This window comes from Drosophila montana, unplaced genomic scaffold (genome assembly GCF_035044405.1).
Source record: "Drosophila montana isolate Dmon_TW-CO22-7 unplaced genomic scaffold, ASM3504440v1 contig_3639_1, whole genome shotgun sequence".
Taxonomy (NCBI): domain Eukaryota; kingdom Metazoa; phylum Arthropoda; class Insecta; order Diptera; family Drosophilidae; genus Drosophila; species Drosophila montana.
Genome location: NW_026998523.1, coordinates 92,863 through 112,101, shown reverse-complemented (window position 1 = coordinate 112,101; position 19,239 = coordinate 92,863). Strand labels below are relative to the sequence as shown.

Below are 19,239 nucleotides of genomic sequence, written 5' to 3'. Positions count from 1 at the left end.
TATAGCGTATGCTGAGGTGTGGGTGGGAAGGGGGGTAGCTGTAAATGGTGTCGGCATTGCACGTTGTTTTGTGGGTTAGCAGGCCTTGCCGTGCACGGGCACGGGCATGGGCATGGGCATGAGCTGCCAGTTGCTATGTTGGCCATGTTGACTATGTCATTTGCTAATTTAGCACAAGCTGTTGGGCTACTTCTACTTGATTCCCTCACAGTGGTTCAAGTTGCATTTGCCAGAAAGGTCAACACAATGTGGAAGCCACAGCAGCCGCAGCATCAACATCATCAAAGCAAACGAACATTAATTAAGCAGCCACAGTTTGGTGGGAATTGATGACTCACAATATTCCGAGTAAGTTGTTTATTCCTTAATACCTACTATGCCCAGCGCTTGAGTAGGCCTGACATACATAACTGGGTCTGGGACATTCGTAAGAATTCTCGATGAAATATATGTGTTGGAAATTTAATGAGTACTCTGTTGGGGGAGGGCAAAATATTCCTAAATCATTATGATAAATGTACTGTTTTATTATATGAAAAACACACTCATGAATTTATTGATACCATTTATCATTTTTCTATTAGAACATTTGCAGGAATCCTGCTTACTTTCTAAATACATTTGTCATTCGAATTCCTTGAAATAAGATGTGGGGAATTAGATGTCAAGATATCAAGATAATCTGTTTTCGCTCTCATTTTAACATTCAATTTATTTAATTTTTTAAAAAGCTTTTTTAAGGGCAGAGCTCAATATCGAGCAGAAAATAACAGCATTAATCTTAGCTCTAACAAGGGTCTGATATTAACTAACTGATTACTTAAGCAAATCTTTGGTTTTTTTAAATTATGAATCTCTGTTCACGACCACAGATCAATTTTTGTGTCACAGTATCCAAAATGTACACGAGCATTATTGATGAGGCTTAAAATACTTATTGGATACGCTTGGTATACTTATTGGTTTTGTGTCCATTACGAGCAGCTTGATGATAATGCAACATACACACTTTGTAAAATTGCAACTGCTTCTGAAAGTTGTTCAAGTGTGCTTGTTAGCAGACAGTTTATCCTCTATTAAATATTTAACAACAAGATTAAATTGCAGCTTTGCCACCCGGCGCACAATTTGAACAATTTGCTAACAAGAATATGAGTAGGGGCAAAAAATCAACTTAATGTTAAATTTAACGACATGTCAAAGGCAACATGCAACAAAACTTTTCACAAGGAGCATGTGAAAAGGATGCCTCCTTTAAAGTAAAAAGCTGAACTAGTTTCGAAACTTAAATGCTAAACTTACTATAGGTAAAAAATGTCTAAAGGTAAATAAATATATAAAATACATATGCATTTTTTGTAGCGCTTATAATATTAACGGTCTTAAAGGCAGCCATGCCCTTGAATTTGGGTAAGAATTTTCCCAAATTCAAGTCAAAATAGCCCAAAAATGTTTAGCATCGTTGCTAGCTGTAGATATCCTTTAAATTAGAAAAAAATTCTGAATAAAGTTTAGTTTTTTAATAAAAAATATTTAATCTTGAATAATTTTTCTTAAAGCCAAACCATTTTTCTAGACTTTAGACTAGTTTTTGTCCGAAGGCGACTCGTTAATAATTTTGTTTGTATTTCAGTATCTTATTTTGATACGTTTACTTGTTAATATCCAATATTCTGATATTTCATATATCTTAACACTAAGTCGGTTTTCTTGGTTTTAGGTTAATTTTTTTTTTTAAGCGATTCGTATTTAGAGTATGTCATTTTGATATCAAGTATACGATAATATCCAGTATTCTATTATTTCATGGTCATGAAAAACTTATAATCAAGGAATATATTTCGTAAAGTCCTTCTTCTAGCCCTTGGGCTGATTTTTATTTTGGAAAGATTTGTTCATTAATTTGTTTTTTATTAGAATATATAATTTCGATTCGTATACTTGAAAATATCCACGATACTTCCATTTCATATTCATTGAAAATAAAGTAGCTTAGATAATTTTTAATCTTTTCTATAAGAACAACCCTCGAGTCCACCTTTTCTTATTCATAGCATTCATATGGCAAAAGATTAAATTAAAAAGTACACTCAAAAGGGACGCCCCGTAGAATCAGGTGCAAAAGGTTGGTCAACTTTTTTATTGTTTTTAATGGGCATTGTGGCTAAGTTACTAATTAAAAGAATTACTTTTATGCTACAGCTTCTGGTGTGCGCCTAATGACCCAACTCTTAGGGCAACATTTCAGTAATAATTCACTTTGTGAGCTGTTAACGAAATTACGACAGAATCTTTTGCGGTTTCCATTTAGGTGACCAGCATTGTGGCATGTCAACCAGGCCAAGGCATGCCTCCTCCTTGCCTTTGGGGAACATTGAAGCCGAAGCTGTGACTCTATCGACCTAATAGCCCGCAGGCTCCAGGGGCTCTGGGGGGTGTGTGGCGGGTGCCTTGACAAAGACTAACGCGCTCTCGTCATACACTTTGACACATTGTTAGTCAAACAAAAGATTTTGCATGCTAATTCGATTCTCCGAAAGCAGCACAAACAAAGTGGATAAGACATGCTGCGGGGCAAGGGTTGGGTGGGGCGAACGGTTTATGGGGCGCCAGCCCAATAATAAAATAGCTTGTGTCGATTTCCCAGGCTTGCCTTCGATGTTGATAAAGCAGTCGGCGATGCCTGCAGCCAAGTCACAAAATCAAAACCAGACCAAAAACCAACACCCCGACACCGCCCGACACCGACACCGACACCCACAGCTCCAGCTCCAGCCGCAGCTGCGTCCAGTGGCTGTGACTGTAATTTTCGTTGTTTTAGACCTTCCGTTCGTCGCCTTTTTGCGGAAGTGTCATTTTTCAGCCCAAGAAGGGTTTAGCTTTCGCTTTATGATGTGGCTCACGCCCGCCGCAAATCACCAAGCATCCCCCCCAAACCGCCGCACCACCCGCACAATTTATATGCCTGCCTTTGTGTGTGTGTGTGTGGCTGTTTGTGTTAAATTTGAGGCCTAAGCAAGTTTAGGTTTTAAATTTATTTATAATAATATTAATATTAAGGTTGACTGGTCCTGGTCGTGGCCCTGTTCGAGGTCCTGATCCTGGCTGCTCAGCGGGCAACCTAATTACGCTTAGGCTAGGATTTTTGAGTAAGGTTAATGGCACTTGCGGTATTGCTGCCACACGGATTCTGATAAAAAGCACAAAAATCCATGGGGTATTTAACACAATCTCGGCAAATAAAATCGCGGCATACTTTAAGGGGCCTCGGGGTCTGGCATTTGTGCGGCTGACCTCGTCATTTAATTTGATTATTTAGAGGTTGCCACTGTGGATTAGACCATTCCGATTGGCTTATTTGTAAGGTTTTTCCAGTTCATGTAGGACTCACAAGTTGCTATACGTTGGGGTATACGAAAAGGCATTAGTCAGCGCTTAACAGAAGTCGCAAAACTCTTTCTCAAGTGCTGCACATAAAATATGCGCAAAGTTCGAGGACAAGCAAAATATTTGGTCAACTTGTAAAGTTTTCAGCAAACGCCTTTGAATGCCTTGGAGTCGTCCGTTGCCCAAAGTAAATGAAAAAGTATTAATATTTTCCAGTTGCCAGCAGGCAGCAGTATTCGAATTATTTTTCCTCAGGGAGTGCGAAAATTTTACATACATATGCATGCACAAACACAGACACAAACACAAAACACACTCGCATAAACACAAAAGGACATCAAAATTTGGTACCCTTTCAGCAGCCAGCGAAATAAAAAGTTTCCTTATAGAAATGTCTTTGCGTTCTGCAAAACGCATTCACCACAATTTGGAAAGTAATGACCGAAATTAAATTGCATTTTCTTAAGCCAAATTTAAATTTAAAAAGCATTCAAATTATTGCAAAGGGAAAGTATCAAGTTCTTCAGGGTGTAACATAATGCGAAAACCAGTTAAAAGACATATTTCAATATCTCAATTTATTGAAGAAACTAATATAACTAATAGATTTTTATAGTTTATAATAACAAAAACATGTTACAGTATAAATACGGGAAAAATGTAATTAAAATTAAACTAAGCTTTAATCAGATAATTTTTAGTTGATTAGCTTTTTTAGAGAATTTGATTTTTGGAACGATTGCAACATCAGCTCCTTTTCGTTTTGCTATTTCCTTGAAGGGTGCATGCAGCGCCAGGAGCCTCGCATATTGTCATGTGTTTATTACAACGAAAAGTGCAAAACTAAAATGTAAACCCAGCGGCAACATGATATCCATTATCTTCCAACTAGGGACTAGGGACCAAAGTCTGCTGCGACGTTCACCCAACAGTCGTGAAAAAAACGCGACGTCAGCCCAATGGCAAAAACAACTCAAAAACTTCTCGGTGTGAATTTAATTTTGTGGCTTAAAGTTGTTCGCATTTTTTCCCTTTACCCAATACCCTGTTATCGATGGAAAAAGGGGAGCGTCGTTAACATGCTTACCATAGAAAACTTACACTTTTTTGTACATTTTCGTACTGTGATACATAAGAGGATGGGATATATCCCTCATAAGGTTTAGCATTAATTCAAATCATATACTTTTTTTATACATAGTCGTTAGAGAGAGAAAATAGTTTGCATGGTTATATACATCTTATAGCTACGATATTATTATGTACATTTATGCCTATTTATTAGCAACATATACAAACGAATTAAGTCTAGATTAGTCCAAACATATTGTGGGTATCTACAAGTCGAGCAAGCTGCGTTATATATTTTATCTGTTTTTTTTATTTTGGGGTAGTGGGGACATCGTCGTTGCCACAATATGTTTAATCAGCAGAGTAAACCAGAGAGCTGACCAGGCTCAGCGACACCTCCCACCGAAAAGGACCAACATTTTGCGCCTTGCTGCCGCCTGGTAGCTGCTGCCAGTCCTGCAGACAGGCTGCCTGCCGCCTGCTCCTCTTGCGCTGCGGCATATAAAAGTTGTCCTTTTTTTTTTTTACATGCACATGCACAGAGACACGATGCACGATATTTATATGGTACGTTGTATATTTAATTTTAGTGCATCATAAAGTTGGCAAAGTCAATGACCAGTTAAGTCAGCACATGAACCTGGTCTGGCCGACGGGGCGTATGCGTGGGCGCGCCCATAAACTTTGAATGTTCAGATTATCAACATTGTGAGTTATTTGAATTTGCACAACGCTTACATTTTAATATAACATTTTAACGCACATAAAGCCCTGACCTGCCCTGACCCTGACTAAATAAATGCTAAAAAACGAAGAAAATAATAATAATATATATGTACTGGGTAAGGCCCAAGGATATCTAGGATATTATTGAAATGTGCGGCTGACATTAAGCGCTGCCTGCGGCCAGTTGCGGCATCCACGCAGAGCACAACCAAAGGCATCCTCGAGCTCGTGCAACATTTTACACTCGACTGGTAACAAATAAAAATATATATATATATTTTCGCAAAATATTTGTATACCCGCACCAAGCGTTTGCTATGGGGTATAATCTTAGATATGATATGTTCAGTCTGCGTATTTTGAGCTTAGTAGAAACTGCAGTCTTTGGGGAGAGATGCTCTCTTAAGGACTTTAGCAGCTATTTGCCAGAAGTGGAGATCAGTGCTGGATTTAAATATCTGTTAATTATTATGTTATACAAAACTTAATTGAAAGCTTTTTAAAAGGGTATATATAATATATTTGATATAAAATCTTAAGACTCAACAAATGTCTGTGACATCCCATTTACTGAATTTGACTTTCGAAATAATTTCACGGATATCTAATAGTAAAATAAAAACATGATTTTTTCTATATTAATCATTTTGTAATATAATAATATAGATAAATTCTCAAATTTTAAATGTAAACTGTGCTCAAGATCTTTAGAATTATATTGATAATGCTATTGCTGGCTATCATCGTATTATTCCACTTTAATTCATTAACTTTAGCAAGATATTTGCATTATTGTAAAGAATTTTGATTTCGCAATGATTGATAATGATAGAAAACAGAAACTTGTATTTTTCGTGTCACGAGCACATCTCTAGCTTGTGCTTAAGATGTTTGTACAGGTATTTCGTAGTCAAGCGACTTTGACATTCTTTTATGTCTGCACACACATTTACTGGCAAGGAAACGCTTCGACTAGACGAGGATGTCCTCACGTATTGGTTGTAGGTGTTACTGCTGCTCCAGCAGCTGCTACTGCTCCTGCTACTGCTCCTGCTCCTGCTCAAGCTGCTGTTCCTTCTGCTATGCTTAAATTTTATGTTTCTACAGGTAGTGGGTGGGTGGGTACTGGGGCTTGGCGGATTTGGATGTTGCCTCATTTTTAAGCTGGCTGCGTGTTGTGCAGCTCCCCGATGGATGCTTAACGTGGGCGCCGGGGCACAATGCGTTTTGATTGATGTTGGCTGTTCGTTGGATGCTTCCTGTTTTGCTTCCCGCTTGCTTACAATCAATTTAAATGCGCCGTTGTGCATTGTAAAAAGTTCCTCTCTTGCTGTTGTCGGCCAAAATCGTTATGTGAAACCATAAAAATGGAATAGTGGGGCAGACAGGATGAAGCCCTTGCAATTGATGCTGTTTGCTTTGGTAGGTGCTGCACATGCCAGCCAGCTTCGCTGCAAAATGTTGCAAGCTTTTTCGTTATAGCTGAACAAACCAAATCATTTATCATCTTTATAGCCTGCTCCATGGACACTGGACTAATCGATGCCTTCAAATCGTCCCCAATGCTACCAAGATAGTAACTGTGCAAGACCTTCTCGATCCATAAATAACAACAACGACAACAACACAAATCAATCATGTGACAAGACAACCTGAAAAAAATAAAACTGGGAGCGACTAAAGAGCAACATTATCGGAGATTGCTGAAAATTTCAATTTAAATTTACTTTTTTATGTGCTTAAAATATAAAGCGTGTCGCATAGCACACCTATAAAAAGAATTACACTTAAAAAATGTAATGTCCTGTAGACCTTCAATCAAAATATTGGGATTGAATTTATCTGGATGATATTGAATCAATTTTGCATATCGTTGGGGGAAAAAATTAACTTTTTACCATTGCATAGTTTCTGTATTTAATGTAAAATGTAAAAAAGTTTACATTCATAATAAATGCATTCAGAATTATAAAAGTTTCTTACAACTGAATTAATTTGGTAATATTATTTTAATAGCATTAGGAGCATAATTATGTTATTTGAATTATAAATTTGTGGTTGTAGAGAATATTTTCGAGCTCTTCGTGCAGAATTAAATCCATTTTAAGTAATTTTTTTTATAAGCAAGTCCTAACAAACTCGAAGTAATCCAAGCAGATATTTTAAGAATATGATACAATCTTTTGAAAGTACTTTATTTTTATAAATACATCTATATAAGTCTCTAATCCAATTCGATGCAATCCAAGTAGATATTCTAAGGAGCTTAAGGAGTGGGAACAAAATGTAGAAAACAAAATATTATTATTTATAATTTTTCTGCTGTTTCTTTGAATTAGAAATTTTCCCTAATAGAATTTTTTCCCAATATAGGTAATTTAATAATTTATATCTATTAGTTTTACAGAGCAATATATTATTTTGTTTTTTGATTAATATTATTTATTTTCCTTCATTTAACATGCATAATATCCATTTTATTTTAAAGTGCATTTACAATTGATTTGTGACCTACATTCATTGTTAAAGTCTGGCACTTTTTTGTTGCTGCCAAATTTCTATAAATGCGGGCAAAAACTTTAGTAACAAAAGTGCCAAACTGTCCACAACAATCAGTTGGTCAATTTCTCAAAGTCAGGGCTCGCTCGAATAATGGTTTAATCCTCACTGCTGCGAGTGGCTGCAAATTCGTTTTGCAACTTGTTTGTTTGTGCCGCAGTTTTAATTCGGTTAACTATTTGCAGATACTCTAATTGAATTCATTTTTGGCATGTCCTTCGTTAGTCAGTTCATCAGCCACTCTCTGGCAGCCGCAGGCGATAATCCACTTTTCATTTCTAATTCCCAAGCGGTTATTGTGCAAATTGAATGATGTGCCTCGCTTGGCAGTTATCTTATTTTAGCCCAGCTAGCAATGTGACGCACTCGGGCTATAAATACTTCAACCAGTTCGACTCCTTCTTGTGTGCGCCGCTCACGATTACCGATAAGTGATGATTGATTCCTTAGCTCAGCACAGATGAATGAGTATCGTTTTACCAGCCGAGTGAACCTCATATTGTTTGTTTAATTTAACACCAGCTTATTAATTTAGCTACTTACAGTCGGATATTAGTCAACTGTAATCGCTAGATAAAGGGCGTCCAGTTCTCAGAAGCGACTTGTTATGCTTCTATTGGCTGTTAATTGTAATTTATGTTTGACTTTCTTGTAATGAGAACAATAATAAACAAAAGGGTTTCAATTGTCGCCATAAAATATATTGTTTGGAATGTTCCAAATAAAACAAAACAAATGTACAATTTATTAATCAAGTAAAGTTTACCCGGACAGCTTCTATAACTTATACAAAATCAAATAATATATTGTATTTAAATATATTTTGCAGATTTGTAATAATTTGAACAGTAATCAAATTTTTTAAACAAAGATTAAATTTCACTAGGGATAAACGCCTTAAGGTATGCAGAACTTTTGGGGTTGTGCCCAAATTTAAATCTCGAGTTTATTGTTTTGTTTAATATTTTCCATTTTCAATATGTGTAAACAAATAAATTGTTGTCAAAGAGAGAGCCTTTTCAGCAAATACTCGAAATTTAATTGAATGCTTCAAAGCTGGACTCGAACATATTCATTAGACCAAATGCACATGAGAGTGCTTAAATCGAAAACCACGAACCGAATGCTTTTAAGCCATCTAATCCAATGGCTCTCAAACTGTGACCGCTATTGTAATTTGTCTTTTTTGAAGTTGCGCATTGCTCGCAGGCAAATGGCATATTCACGCAATTAAACAGCAAATTAAATTATGCATATGAAATATGTGTTCTGTGTGTATGTTGTGTGTGCTGTGTACCTTGCTGTGTGTGTGCGTGTTGCTTGTTTAGTCACCTGAATGGGTGTGTGTGCGTGAAGTAAACAAATTGATTTTGATTTATTTATTTATTGGTGCAATGTGTGCACGTTCCCAATTTTTGCAGTGCCAAAAACAGAAACAGAAGCTGAAAAAAAAACACGTAAAATTGTTGACCCACTGATGTGGACCGAAATATCGGAGATGGCCCCCCAAACTGGATATAGTTGGATGGCGCTGGCCTAGAAACCTCAGCAACGAGCATTATGCGCTGCCAATATTGAAGTGGACAGACACACAGCATTACACAACACTGCCTAACACAACACTACACTGCACATACTACTATATAGCGGCTGTGCGTTCTGTACAATGGTCATCCAGTGCACATGCGATTGCAATTGCAGTGACAGAGACAGAGACAGAGACAACCGCAGCTCCTGTTTGCCACGCTTAACGTTGCGACAACAACGACAACGACAACAAAGTGCCACGCCCCTTGATGCTGGCAATGATATGGAGCATCGGTTTCCATACTATCGCCGTCTATCGAATACCTCATCAGTGCTATACGGCAGCTGCCCACAATTGCTGCCCGTTGGCCAGCCTTGCCACGGTCAGACTCGCAGCCTGGAACAGCAGCAACAGCAGCAGGAGCAGCAGGAGCAGGAGCTGAGGCCATATTCGAGTCTGGTGCGCAGCAAGCACAGAAGCTCCGTGCTGTGCAACAAATGTGCGCTGTGACGAAGATACAACCTAAGCTGTGAGCATCCAGAACCACAACAACATTCGTATCCGCAACAAGCCCACAACAAGACAACAGCAGCAGCTGCAACAGCACCAACAACAGCTGAAGCAGCAACAGCAGCAGCTAGCCCCAAGTTGAGGCAGGCGGCAGCTGCCACACTCAGTACGCCGCGTTATTTGTGCACCGAGTGCCGCTTTAACAACCAGCCGCTGGCCTGGTGGGTCTCATGTCCGCGTCTCTCCAATCTGCCCACTGAAGAACAGCCTCGAATGACAACGCCAGCGATGCAGCCGCCACCGCCGCCGCCGTCGCTGCTGCAGCCACATCACTGCCATGGCACAAATCCGGCGCGCTTTCCACTCCACGCCAATGCCAAGCGGCATTGTGACAATTTTGGCAGCTATGCCACATTGCCCACCATCGAGCAGCAGCAGCAGCAGCAGCTCTATGCAAATGCAGCCACAGGCTGCAGTCGACATTGCGCGGCTTCAATGCCGCCGCCGCAGCCGCATCATGAGCCTGCTCGTTGGTATGCGCCGAGCAATGCCAATCCCAATTTGAATGCCTGTTGTTACATGTACAATCCCACGCCCCACTACGCCCCCCAGCTCTGCGTTTGCGATAATTGGTATCACCAGCAGCATCAACAGCAGCAGCAGCAGCAGCAGCACAGGAGCATCCCGCCGCCGCCCAAGCCACTTTTGCCCAATGGCGGCTGCTATTTGGGTGAGTAATGAGCCTTGGTCCTGCGGCCTTGTGTCCTGTTTTCCATTTAATCAACTTTCAATTGTTCGTGTCGCAGGCTTTGATGCTGCTGCCCACCATCCCAGCCACATAGCCGATGAGGAGGACTCGGCCTTTCCGGCACTCGCCGATCGTGAGTTTCATTTGTTGCATCGCAATATTCCCGCACTGCGTCGCACCGGTGTGGACACAACACGCATACGACAGGTAGGTCCAGTGCATTTACAACTTTAATTGCATAATTAACTGTTGTCTGCCATTTGTATCTATTTAGTACTTTTATCCGGATGGCGGCTGGGGCTGGATCATCTGTGGCGTCTCCTTCCTGGTCCACATCCTAACCACCGGCCTCCAGCTCAGCTACGGCCTCTTGTTGTTCTATGCCGTTCAGCATTTGCATAACACAAGCGGCATAGGTAAGTTGAGTTTACTAACTTTGAAAGCTAGCAAATATTCAGCATTGTTCGAATACCTATTGTGTATGTAACAAGCCTTTGTATTGATGGGCAGTCAAAAAAAAAATCAAAATAGGAAAGATATTCAATTTTATTAGAACAAAAATATGTAGAATTTTGATTTTACTCGTTTAAACTAAAACCTTATTTGAATGTAAATATCCTGAATCTATTACGTTACGTATAAGGTTTTATATTAATAAAACGTGAATAGGTTGATATTAAATTAATCCAGGATGAAGGTAGCAACAAGAATTTAGAAACTAATAAAGTTAATAAATGGAATGTTGAATGTTGTTATTTATCATTAATTTATACTGGAAATTCTATACGTAATTAATTTATCCTGGAAATTCCATACGTACTTTAGAGACTAAGAAGTTTTTTTTATTACTTGTTTTTTTGGCAGACTTTAAAACTATTGGTTACAAAAATATATTTTGCTTTTAAAGTTATTTAAATTTTTTACATTTGATATTTGCTCATAATGGATACACGTAATATATGAAATTCATTAATTTTGTTTGCATAATATAATTTTAATATTCAATTATCCTTCATATAATTATTTCATTACTTTTAATTTTAGGAAATGAATTTTGAACTGAAATAGATATAAACATGTATCTGAATTTTCTTAGGAATTATTTAATTTACGTAATTACCTTAAATAGCATTTCCAATGAATATTTATGCTTTGTGTACACAGGATAAATAATATTCTGAATTCTTTTGCAGAACTATTGGGCGCCCTGAGCTGGTCCGTCTCGATGCTGGCCATACCGTTTGTGGTATCGCTGTGCCGGAAGCGTTCCATACGCCTCCTCTCGATTGTGGGCGGCCTGGTGATGCCGCTGGGCATTCTGTTCACTTCATTTGCCACGGAATTCGGTCAGGTTGTTTTCAGTTATGGTGCGTATATAGTATAGAGTTTATATGCTTTTGTGTATGTGTGTGTGTGTCTGTGGGGGGGATATACTTAAGTTGTGTGCCGGATGTGTTGCTTCCCATTTTGATTTGCTTTATACTCCGCACGCTGCGCAGGCATCGTATTTGGCATTGGAGTTTCCATGGTGCGTGAAGCCTCCACCGTGATGCTGGGCAATTACTTTAAGCGTCGGCGGCAATTCGTCGAAATGGTGGCCATGTCCGGCGAGGGCGTTGGCATCGCTTTGTTCTCCGTCATACTAAAAGAGGGCGTGGGCAAGGCTGGCTGGCGCCTGGGCCTGCAAATCGTTGCCGCTCTAACGGCGCTCAGCTTTTTCATGGGTCTCATGTACCGACCCGCATCCCTCTACCATCCGCAACGCCGCGCCATCCAGCATCTGAAGAACCAGCGCAAAAAGGTGAGCACAAGCAAGGAATTCGCAACTCCATAACTATTGTTAACTGTTTTGACTATTAGCTGCGCGAGAAGAAGCCCAAGCTTACGCATGAAGTGGAGTCACCCACGAGATATTTATTTTTGGACATATCATCGCTGAAATCCGTCACAGTTAAGATTCTATTGATGACCTCCAGCGTGGCTGCATTCGGCATCTATACGCCCATGTTCCTTATGGTAAGTGGAATCTTATTTGATCTTAACTCAGGCGAGATTATACGGCTTTATTCTAGGCCCTCAATGCTGCCAAGGAGGGCTCGGATGTGCAGGAGCTGGTCCTGCTGCAAACCTTTTTGGGCATCTCCATGGCTCTGGGCGTGGTCCTGGCCGGTGCTCTGCTGCGTCGCTGCTTTGTGATCAGACAATTTGTGATCAATACCAAGATTGTTTCTCAGGTGAGTTTATTTACGTTTGTGCTGCTTGACTGATTGATTGACTGACTGATTGGCATTTAATGCACAGACCAATAGGTATACCGTTTGAAACAGAAATTGGTTTCAGTTAACTTCACCCATAAAGGTGGAAAATGCATGGAAACACATAAGTTTCTTTAATTTTGTTTCTGTCACATATAAACTTTAAAACATTAAAATTTTAGCTTAATTTCATTCGGCTCCGTCAAAGCCGGATAACAGAAGCTCGAACATAACTTTTAAGTCTCACTGTTACGAGCTCTTCTTTCCATTTGCAGCTGTTTATATCCATTGTTGCGCTGGCCATACTATTTCTATCCTTTGTGATGGGCTACAAAGGACTGTGCATACTCAGCTGGCTCTATGGCATTGGCCTGGGCGGCTTTCAGTACTCGCTGAAGATTTTGGCGCTTGAGCGCATCAAGCTGAAGCATTTCTCCAAGGCTTGGGGTATGTGCCGCGCAATCAACTCTAATTGGAGTTAATGTTTTCGCACAACTTCTCTTTTCCAGGCTTTATACGCGGCGTCCAGTCGGTGCCCGTGCTCATTAGCGTACCCCTCACTTCCTTTCTCAATGATTACTCGCTGAAGTATGGGCGTGCCGGTTATTATATTTGCTCGGCGGCGGCCGCCATTTCGGGCATCATCATCTTCTTCATCAGCGAGCCACAAGAGCAACAGCAACAACAGCAGCAGCAGCAGCTGCCGCGTGGACATCTCAATGGGCATCTGCCCACGCCCATGCTGATGCGGCACTCGTCGGCGCGCCACCATCGCCCGACTTTGCCCTTGGACTATGGCTATGGCGACTATCCGGCACCCGATCTGCTCAGTCGCAGCTGTATCAGCCTCAATCAAATGGAGCCATATTTACAGGCCACAAATTCCCACTACTGTCAACGTCACATGCATCAGCAGTCGCATTCGCATCTGCCGCAGCATCATCAGCCGCCTGCCCAGCATACGCATTCCCATACCCATCCGCATCCGCATACGCATACGCATCCCCAGCAGCTGGCCTGCCACAATCTAGACATGCAGCAGGCCAGCCGCACACCCTATCAGCTGGGCCAGGGCAGCATTGGCGCCAAGATGGGCAAGCGCCTGCAGCGGAGTCTCTCCTTCATCCAGCAGCACAACTGCTGCGATGGCCAGATGTACTGCAGCTTCCACAGCACCTACGAGCTCGGCTGCCGCAAGTCTCCCAAGTAAGTCAGACCGATGCACCTGAATGTTATGAGAATATGTATATGAGGGAAATGTCCTTTCACCTTTTGGTTTTGAGTGTGTTTTTTGTAGAGCTTCAGCAACATTAACAAAATGTTTATCAGTTATCACGAGATCAAACTCTGGGAGAGGGTTTTACTATAAATTAAACAATATTCCTTTAGGTTTTTAAAAAGAAGAAGCACCTTTTTGGATAATTGCAAGATGTTTTCCTGTTTGATGTTGATACTCTGATGCTTATAAAAAAATAAAAGCAAAATATTTTCTTTTCGGCTTAAGGCCCAAATCAAGTCCCTGCCTTGAGGTACGATCCGTGGACCTGATTTCTTACATTCATGAAGCCCGGATTTGAATCAAGCCCTGTTTTATCTCACTTTTGCAAGCTTTTATGCAACATTTGAATATATAATTTATATAAGCTTGGTCATCTATATCTATAGCAAGCCGTATATATTTACAAACAGAATTTCCATCAACCAAATGTGATTAGATAAATGATATGGTTGTAACCCAAATTATTATTATTTTTTGTTATTATTGCTTAGCCTCCCTCTTAATTTATTCATTTCGTTTGCTTTTTATTACCACAGTTTTGGTTAAAAGGTTTTTTGTTTCATATAAATATATCTATAATTGTAAATCCGTGTGCCCACCAGTTTTGATACGTTTGGTTAGAAAAGATTTCCCTGTTGCTCTTAAAGCGCAGAATATATTAGATGCAGTAGAAAAAAACGAACAGCATTTATATCACTTAATCCCGGATTACCCTATATTTAGCATAAAGCGAAAATTAATTGAATAACTTAGACCACATATAACAGAAATACTTGGATGAACTAAATTTATTCCTTGGATAATTTTGATAGGTAAAAATAGATAGTATATCTATGCATTTTATTTGTATTGTAATTAACTGTTCTTTAGAATAATGTTAGCAAATGTGGCACGCCAAATTTCTAGATGTTTCAAATCCGTTTCGCAAAACGTATCTTAAGGAGAGGCATTGGTTCAAACCGTGAACAGTCACATTACATTTTTGATAAACCTTTTAAAAAATAGTTACCTATTCACTGCGTTTAGTGTGCATAGAGATTTATTTTCAACAGGTTATTTATAATTTAGAGCTGAGCTTTAAAAAATGAATTTAACATACATTTCATGATAGCATCTACCTTCAACCAGTCAAACCCGATTTATGCTGACTTTCAATTAATAAGTTGAGAACTTATGTGACTCCTTTAAGAAGTTAAATTTTATTGAGGAGAAAATTGAATTATAAATTGTTAAGCAATGCGAGTTATTTCTAGAAGCTATCGTTCACACTTAATTGATAAATGCAAGCCACGCAATTAAATGGTTAATTAATTCAACTGAATATTATAACTGAGATGCAATTTGAATGGATTGAGCCGGAGAGCATGTTAAATGGATGCACTTGAATGCAATTGGAATTAAGTGCATGCCTTCTACATGATTAAGTTTTCGGCAGCGGGCGGCAGCTCATATAAAACTGACGTTCAATTATCGAATCTGTGGCTCTTTGTTTAATGCCATCAAGCCATAGAAATGCAATTGGGAGTTGTTCGGCTTCGTGTCAGCGTCAACGAAATGTCAACAACATCATTGCACTTGCACTTGCGCTATTTACCAGCCAAAGCACCTCTCAAGTGCCAATCCCCCTCACGCTCGCATTTATTTACAGATCTCAGGACAGGCAGCCACTCATATGCACTTGCAGCCCCAATTCCACCACATATGGTGGCGGCAGTTCGGCACGCAGTCGCAGCGTGCCGGAGGGCCTATCGACCATGTCGCAGCAGTGTAACTGCCGTCACGGGGCAGGCGTGGCAGCCGTGGCAGCACCCTCCCGTGAGTTTATCTACGTGCCGCACGCCTACGCCTCGCTGCAGCGGACGCCACGTCGTCAGAGTCGTCATATGCCCGGAACAGGAGGAGGAGGAGGCGCTGGTGGAGGAGCTGGCGCCGCAACTGGCACCGGAGCTGGCAGCAGCTGTCAGGCAACTAGAGGCAATCCGCAGTGCCGGCTTAAGCGTTCGCAGTCGCTGTGCCGACCCGTTCACTTTGTGGAGCAAATCACCACCTCCGTCTAAGGGCGGGCGAGGGGGCGTGTCCCCAGCCACTTGGGCAGTAGAATCGCACAGCATATTTTGTAGTTGTACTCCAGTTACGTGAATCGAATTCCGAATTGTCACATCTTTCTAGTCTCTTGTCGTAGTTAGTAGCACGTATAGTCCAAGTCGAAGAAGTCGAAGCATTAACCGAAATCCCACAAGCAAAAAACAAAAACAAATGAAAGCAACTCGATGAATTTTCTAAATCTATAAACCTATTATTAACAACAATACTATTCTATGCGGTTTCGCCGATTTCTAAACGTAAACATAGATTTATAAATAATACACACACTCACACACACACACGGACACACAAACACACACAGTTGGCAGACGAAAAGCTTTATCATTGTCTCAAACAAAAGTATTTAAATGAACTTTGCTACCAGGCAATATTTTCATAACAACAAAAGAAAACACAACAACAATAAAAGAATAATAAAGATTAACAAATGAATAAACAAAGAGGCCACCAGGCAGGGGGGTGAGGGCAGGGCGAGGGGGGAGTGAAAACATATTAAATGGTCCATTTAAAAAAAAAAATAACGTACACATACAAATTATCCACCGATACCAATACGAAATATATACTCGAGTCGAGGCAATTATACGGCCGTCGGCACAGTTTCTGTATATTTTTATTTTACTTTTCCACTGCGCGTTGAGCTCGTGCTTGTGCTTTATTTTTTAATTAAATATTCCATATACGTTTAAGATGCATGAGAAACTCGAACTCGAAGGTAAACAGAACTGCACAGAATTATGCGAAATATTCAACACTTTTTGCCATTTTGCCGTTCGTTGTGGGGATTGAGCCTAATTTTTAAATGGAGAAAATATGTAATATTCATTATTATAATGAGATCATATGATATCAAATGTTTTTAACTGCAATTGCAAGCACAATTTCTGGCATAAGTCAACCGCAATTGAACAATGCGCAAACAAAAAAAATATTTCACAATAATAAATAAACTGAACGGAAAAAATTAAAAGCCAACTAATAATAATTACACTATAATCATAATTGGGACATATGTGCAAATATTTAAACAAAATAATTAACGATATGGAGCGGAAATAAATATTAAAAGAAAAAAAAACAAGAAAAATTTGAATAATAAATTCAACAAATTAACGAGGCATAAATTCAATTATATTTAACATAAGTATTAAATTCATTAAATTAATGAATGCCTAAATACAATTTTAACAAGATGAACTCAAACATCTACGGTATACCGAAGATCAAATACCCTTGCAGACAAATTAGCCGGATTAGCCTCTTTGGAATAAAGACATCAAGTTTCCGATTAAAAGCCAGAATTAAAACGATTTTATGTTGCTATCTATGTAACGAATTTTAGATTTGGTTTTAGTTTTTAGCCATAGCTATGCGAGAGTCTCCTATTTTTTTTATTATTAACCAGCTATAGATAGATTAATCTTTGTTTAACTGAAATATGTGAAAAGAAAGACACATTTAATACCATTTACAAGAATAGAAAGCTCAAATTTACATGACCTTAAGTCTCTTAAAGTATAATAATCTCTTAATTTTGATTTATTTTTAATTGGTTTTAGATTTAGAAAGATATAAAAGCTGCTATATGAGATATATGTAAATTAAAGAGCTTGAAAAAATATGCTTTCAATTCATCTTACTTATTGTTGCAGTAAAAAACAAAGTACTTAACATTTATTCAAATTCTTTCCTTTTTGTACACTATGCAGCTCTCTTATTGTAGAACCTCTGTTAGACAAATATTTCGTTGCTTTAATCACAGATTTATATATATAATTATTAATCGACATTAATGACAGCATTTAATGCAGCTAGATAATTTATTGATGAGCATTAAGCGCACTCTGCAAGGGTATCGTTAATAAAGGATTACAAATTATGACATTGCCTTGGGCAACGACTAACTGCCAATATATGCCATAAAAAAATAAATTAACTATTAAATAAATGTCAGGCGAAAGCTGCAATTTGTGAGCTCATAAAAGTTAATTATCCATAAATTGCTCTCAAAACTAGAAACAATTTGAAATAACTTTACCTTTGCTTGTGTCCTCTCTTGTGTTTTCTGTTGGTGCCACAAAAATTTGCGCCGTTTGTGTTCAGCGCAAAACTTTGCATAAATTAAGCATATATTATTTTAGTCACACAGACACATACACACAAATCATGCATATCTCAATGCCCCAATCTAAAAAAAAAAAACTATTTCAATTTGTCAACTATTTAACTTAAGGTACAATTGTAGCTAAATAAATTTCCAGACGAAAAAAAAAACAAGAAATGAATAAATTAGATATGAAAATTTTGAACTAACCATTGCGAGGGCTCGTTTGGGCGCCACGCAACGCATAAATACTTGTACTTTAATAATTAAATTTGTAACTCTTTATCATTAGTAGTTTAGTGATAAATGTTAAATAAAGCAATTGCAAATGCAAATATAATAGAAACCCGTGAATCCAATTCAAATGTCAACGCAAATTGAAATATCCGCATTGAAATGCGAAAGGTGGTCGAAATTAAATTCACAGCATGGGCTTAGCCACAGGATGCAGGATGTTCGGCTGCTGGGAAGCTCGGCGCAGGATTTTCGGCTGTGCCCGCAATAAACTTTTATTTATTACGTGCTAAAAATTAATAAACCTAGGCAAAGGTTGAAACTTGGCCACGAAAATGTCATATTTTATTTATTAATTAATGACATTAACATAAAGCGTCAATTTGTGCACACACACACACACACTCACCCGAAATATACCAAACTCTAATGCCAGGCGATTAAAAACTTTGACCCCAAAGGGAAGTCAGAGTAAGGCTCCATTTCCGTTTTATAATACCTACATATAACCCGGGGCGCCATTGTGGAACGTGCCTAGACTGCAAACAGTTGAGCAAGTAAGCAGCCAGACAACAAAAACAACAACAACAACAACAAGGAGAACAACAACAATGCAGACAAGAAGAACGGCGTCAATGATATGCTCAATTTTTCATGCATTATGCTGGCGCACTGTGCGTATGCTTAATATTTGCCTGATATTGACTTGGGCACAAAGCACAGTTAAGCCTG

The 19,239-nt window shown here is 39.1% G+C and overlaps 2 protein-coding genes across 2 annotated transcripts in view; one reads left to right on the top strand and one right to left on the bottom strand.

Annotated features, from left to right (window-relative positions):
* LOC135435609 (protease inhibitor 1) overlaps nucleotides 1–19,239 on the bottom strand; it is an 85,943-nt gene that overhangs the window by 36,688 nt on the left and 30,016 nt on the right. The window lies entirely within an intron of this gene.
* On the top strand, nucleotides 220–16,316 carry LOC135435604 (monocarboxylate transporter 7). Its single transcript, XM_064692752.1, has 11 exons — nucleotides 220–348; nucleotides 9,165–10,511; nucleotides 10,588–10,736; nucleotides 10,804–10,945; nucleotides 11,723–11,896; nucleotides 12,029–12,330; nucleotides 12,390–12,545; nucleotides 12,602–12,763; nucleotides 13,060–13,231; nucleotides 13,294–13,990; nucleotides 15,712–16,316. The coding sequence occupies exons 2-11, from the start codon at nucleotides 10,055–10,057 to the stop codon at nucleotides 16,118–16,120; spliced, it is 2,820 nt and encodes a 939-aa protein (XP_064548822.1). The 5' UTR covers nucleotides 220–348; nucleotides 9,165–10,054; the 3' UTR covers nucleotides 16,121–16,316.

Coding starts and splice junctions, on each gene's coding strand:
- LOC135435604 (XM_064692752.1), top strand. CDS start 10,055: ATGACAACGCCAGCGATGCAGCCGCCACCGCCGCCGCCGTCGCTGCTG. Junction 12,331..12,389: donor TGAAGAACCAGCGCAAAAAG/GTGAGCACAAGC, acceptor TTTGACTATTAG/CTGCGCGAGAAGAAGCCCAA. Junction 13,232..13,293: donor GCATTTCTCCAAGGCTTGGG/GTATGTGCCGCG, acceptor TCTCTTTTCCAG/GCTTTATACGCGGCGTCCAG.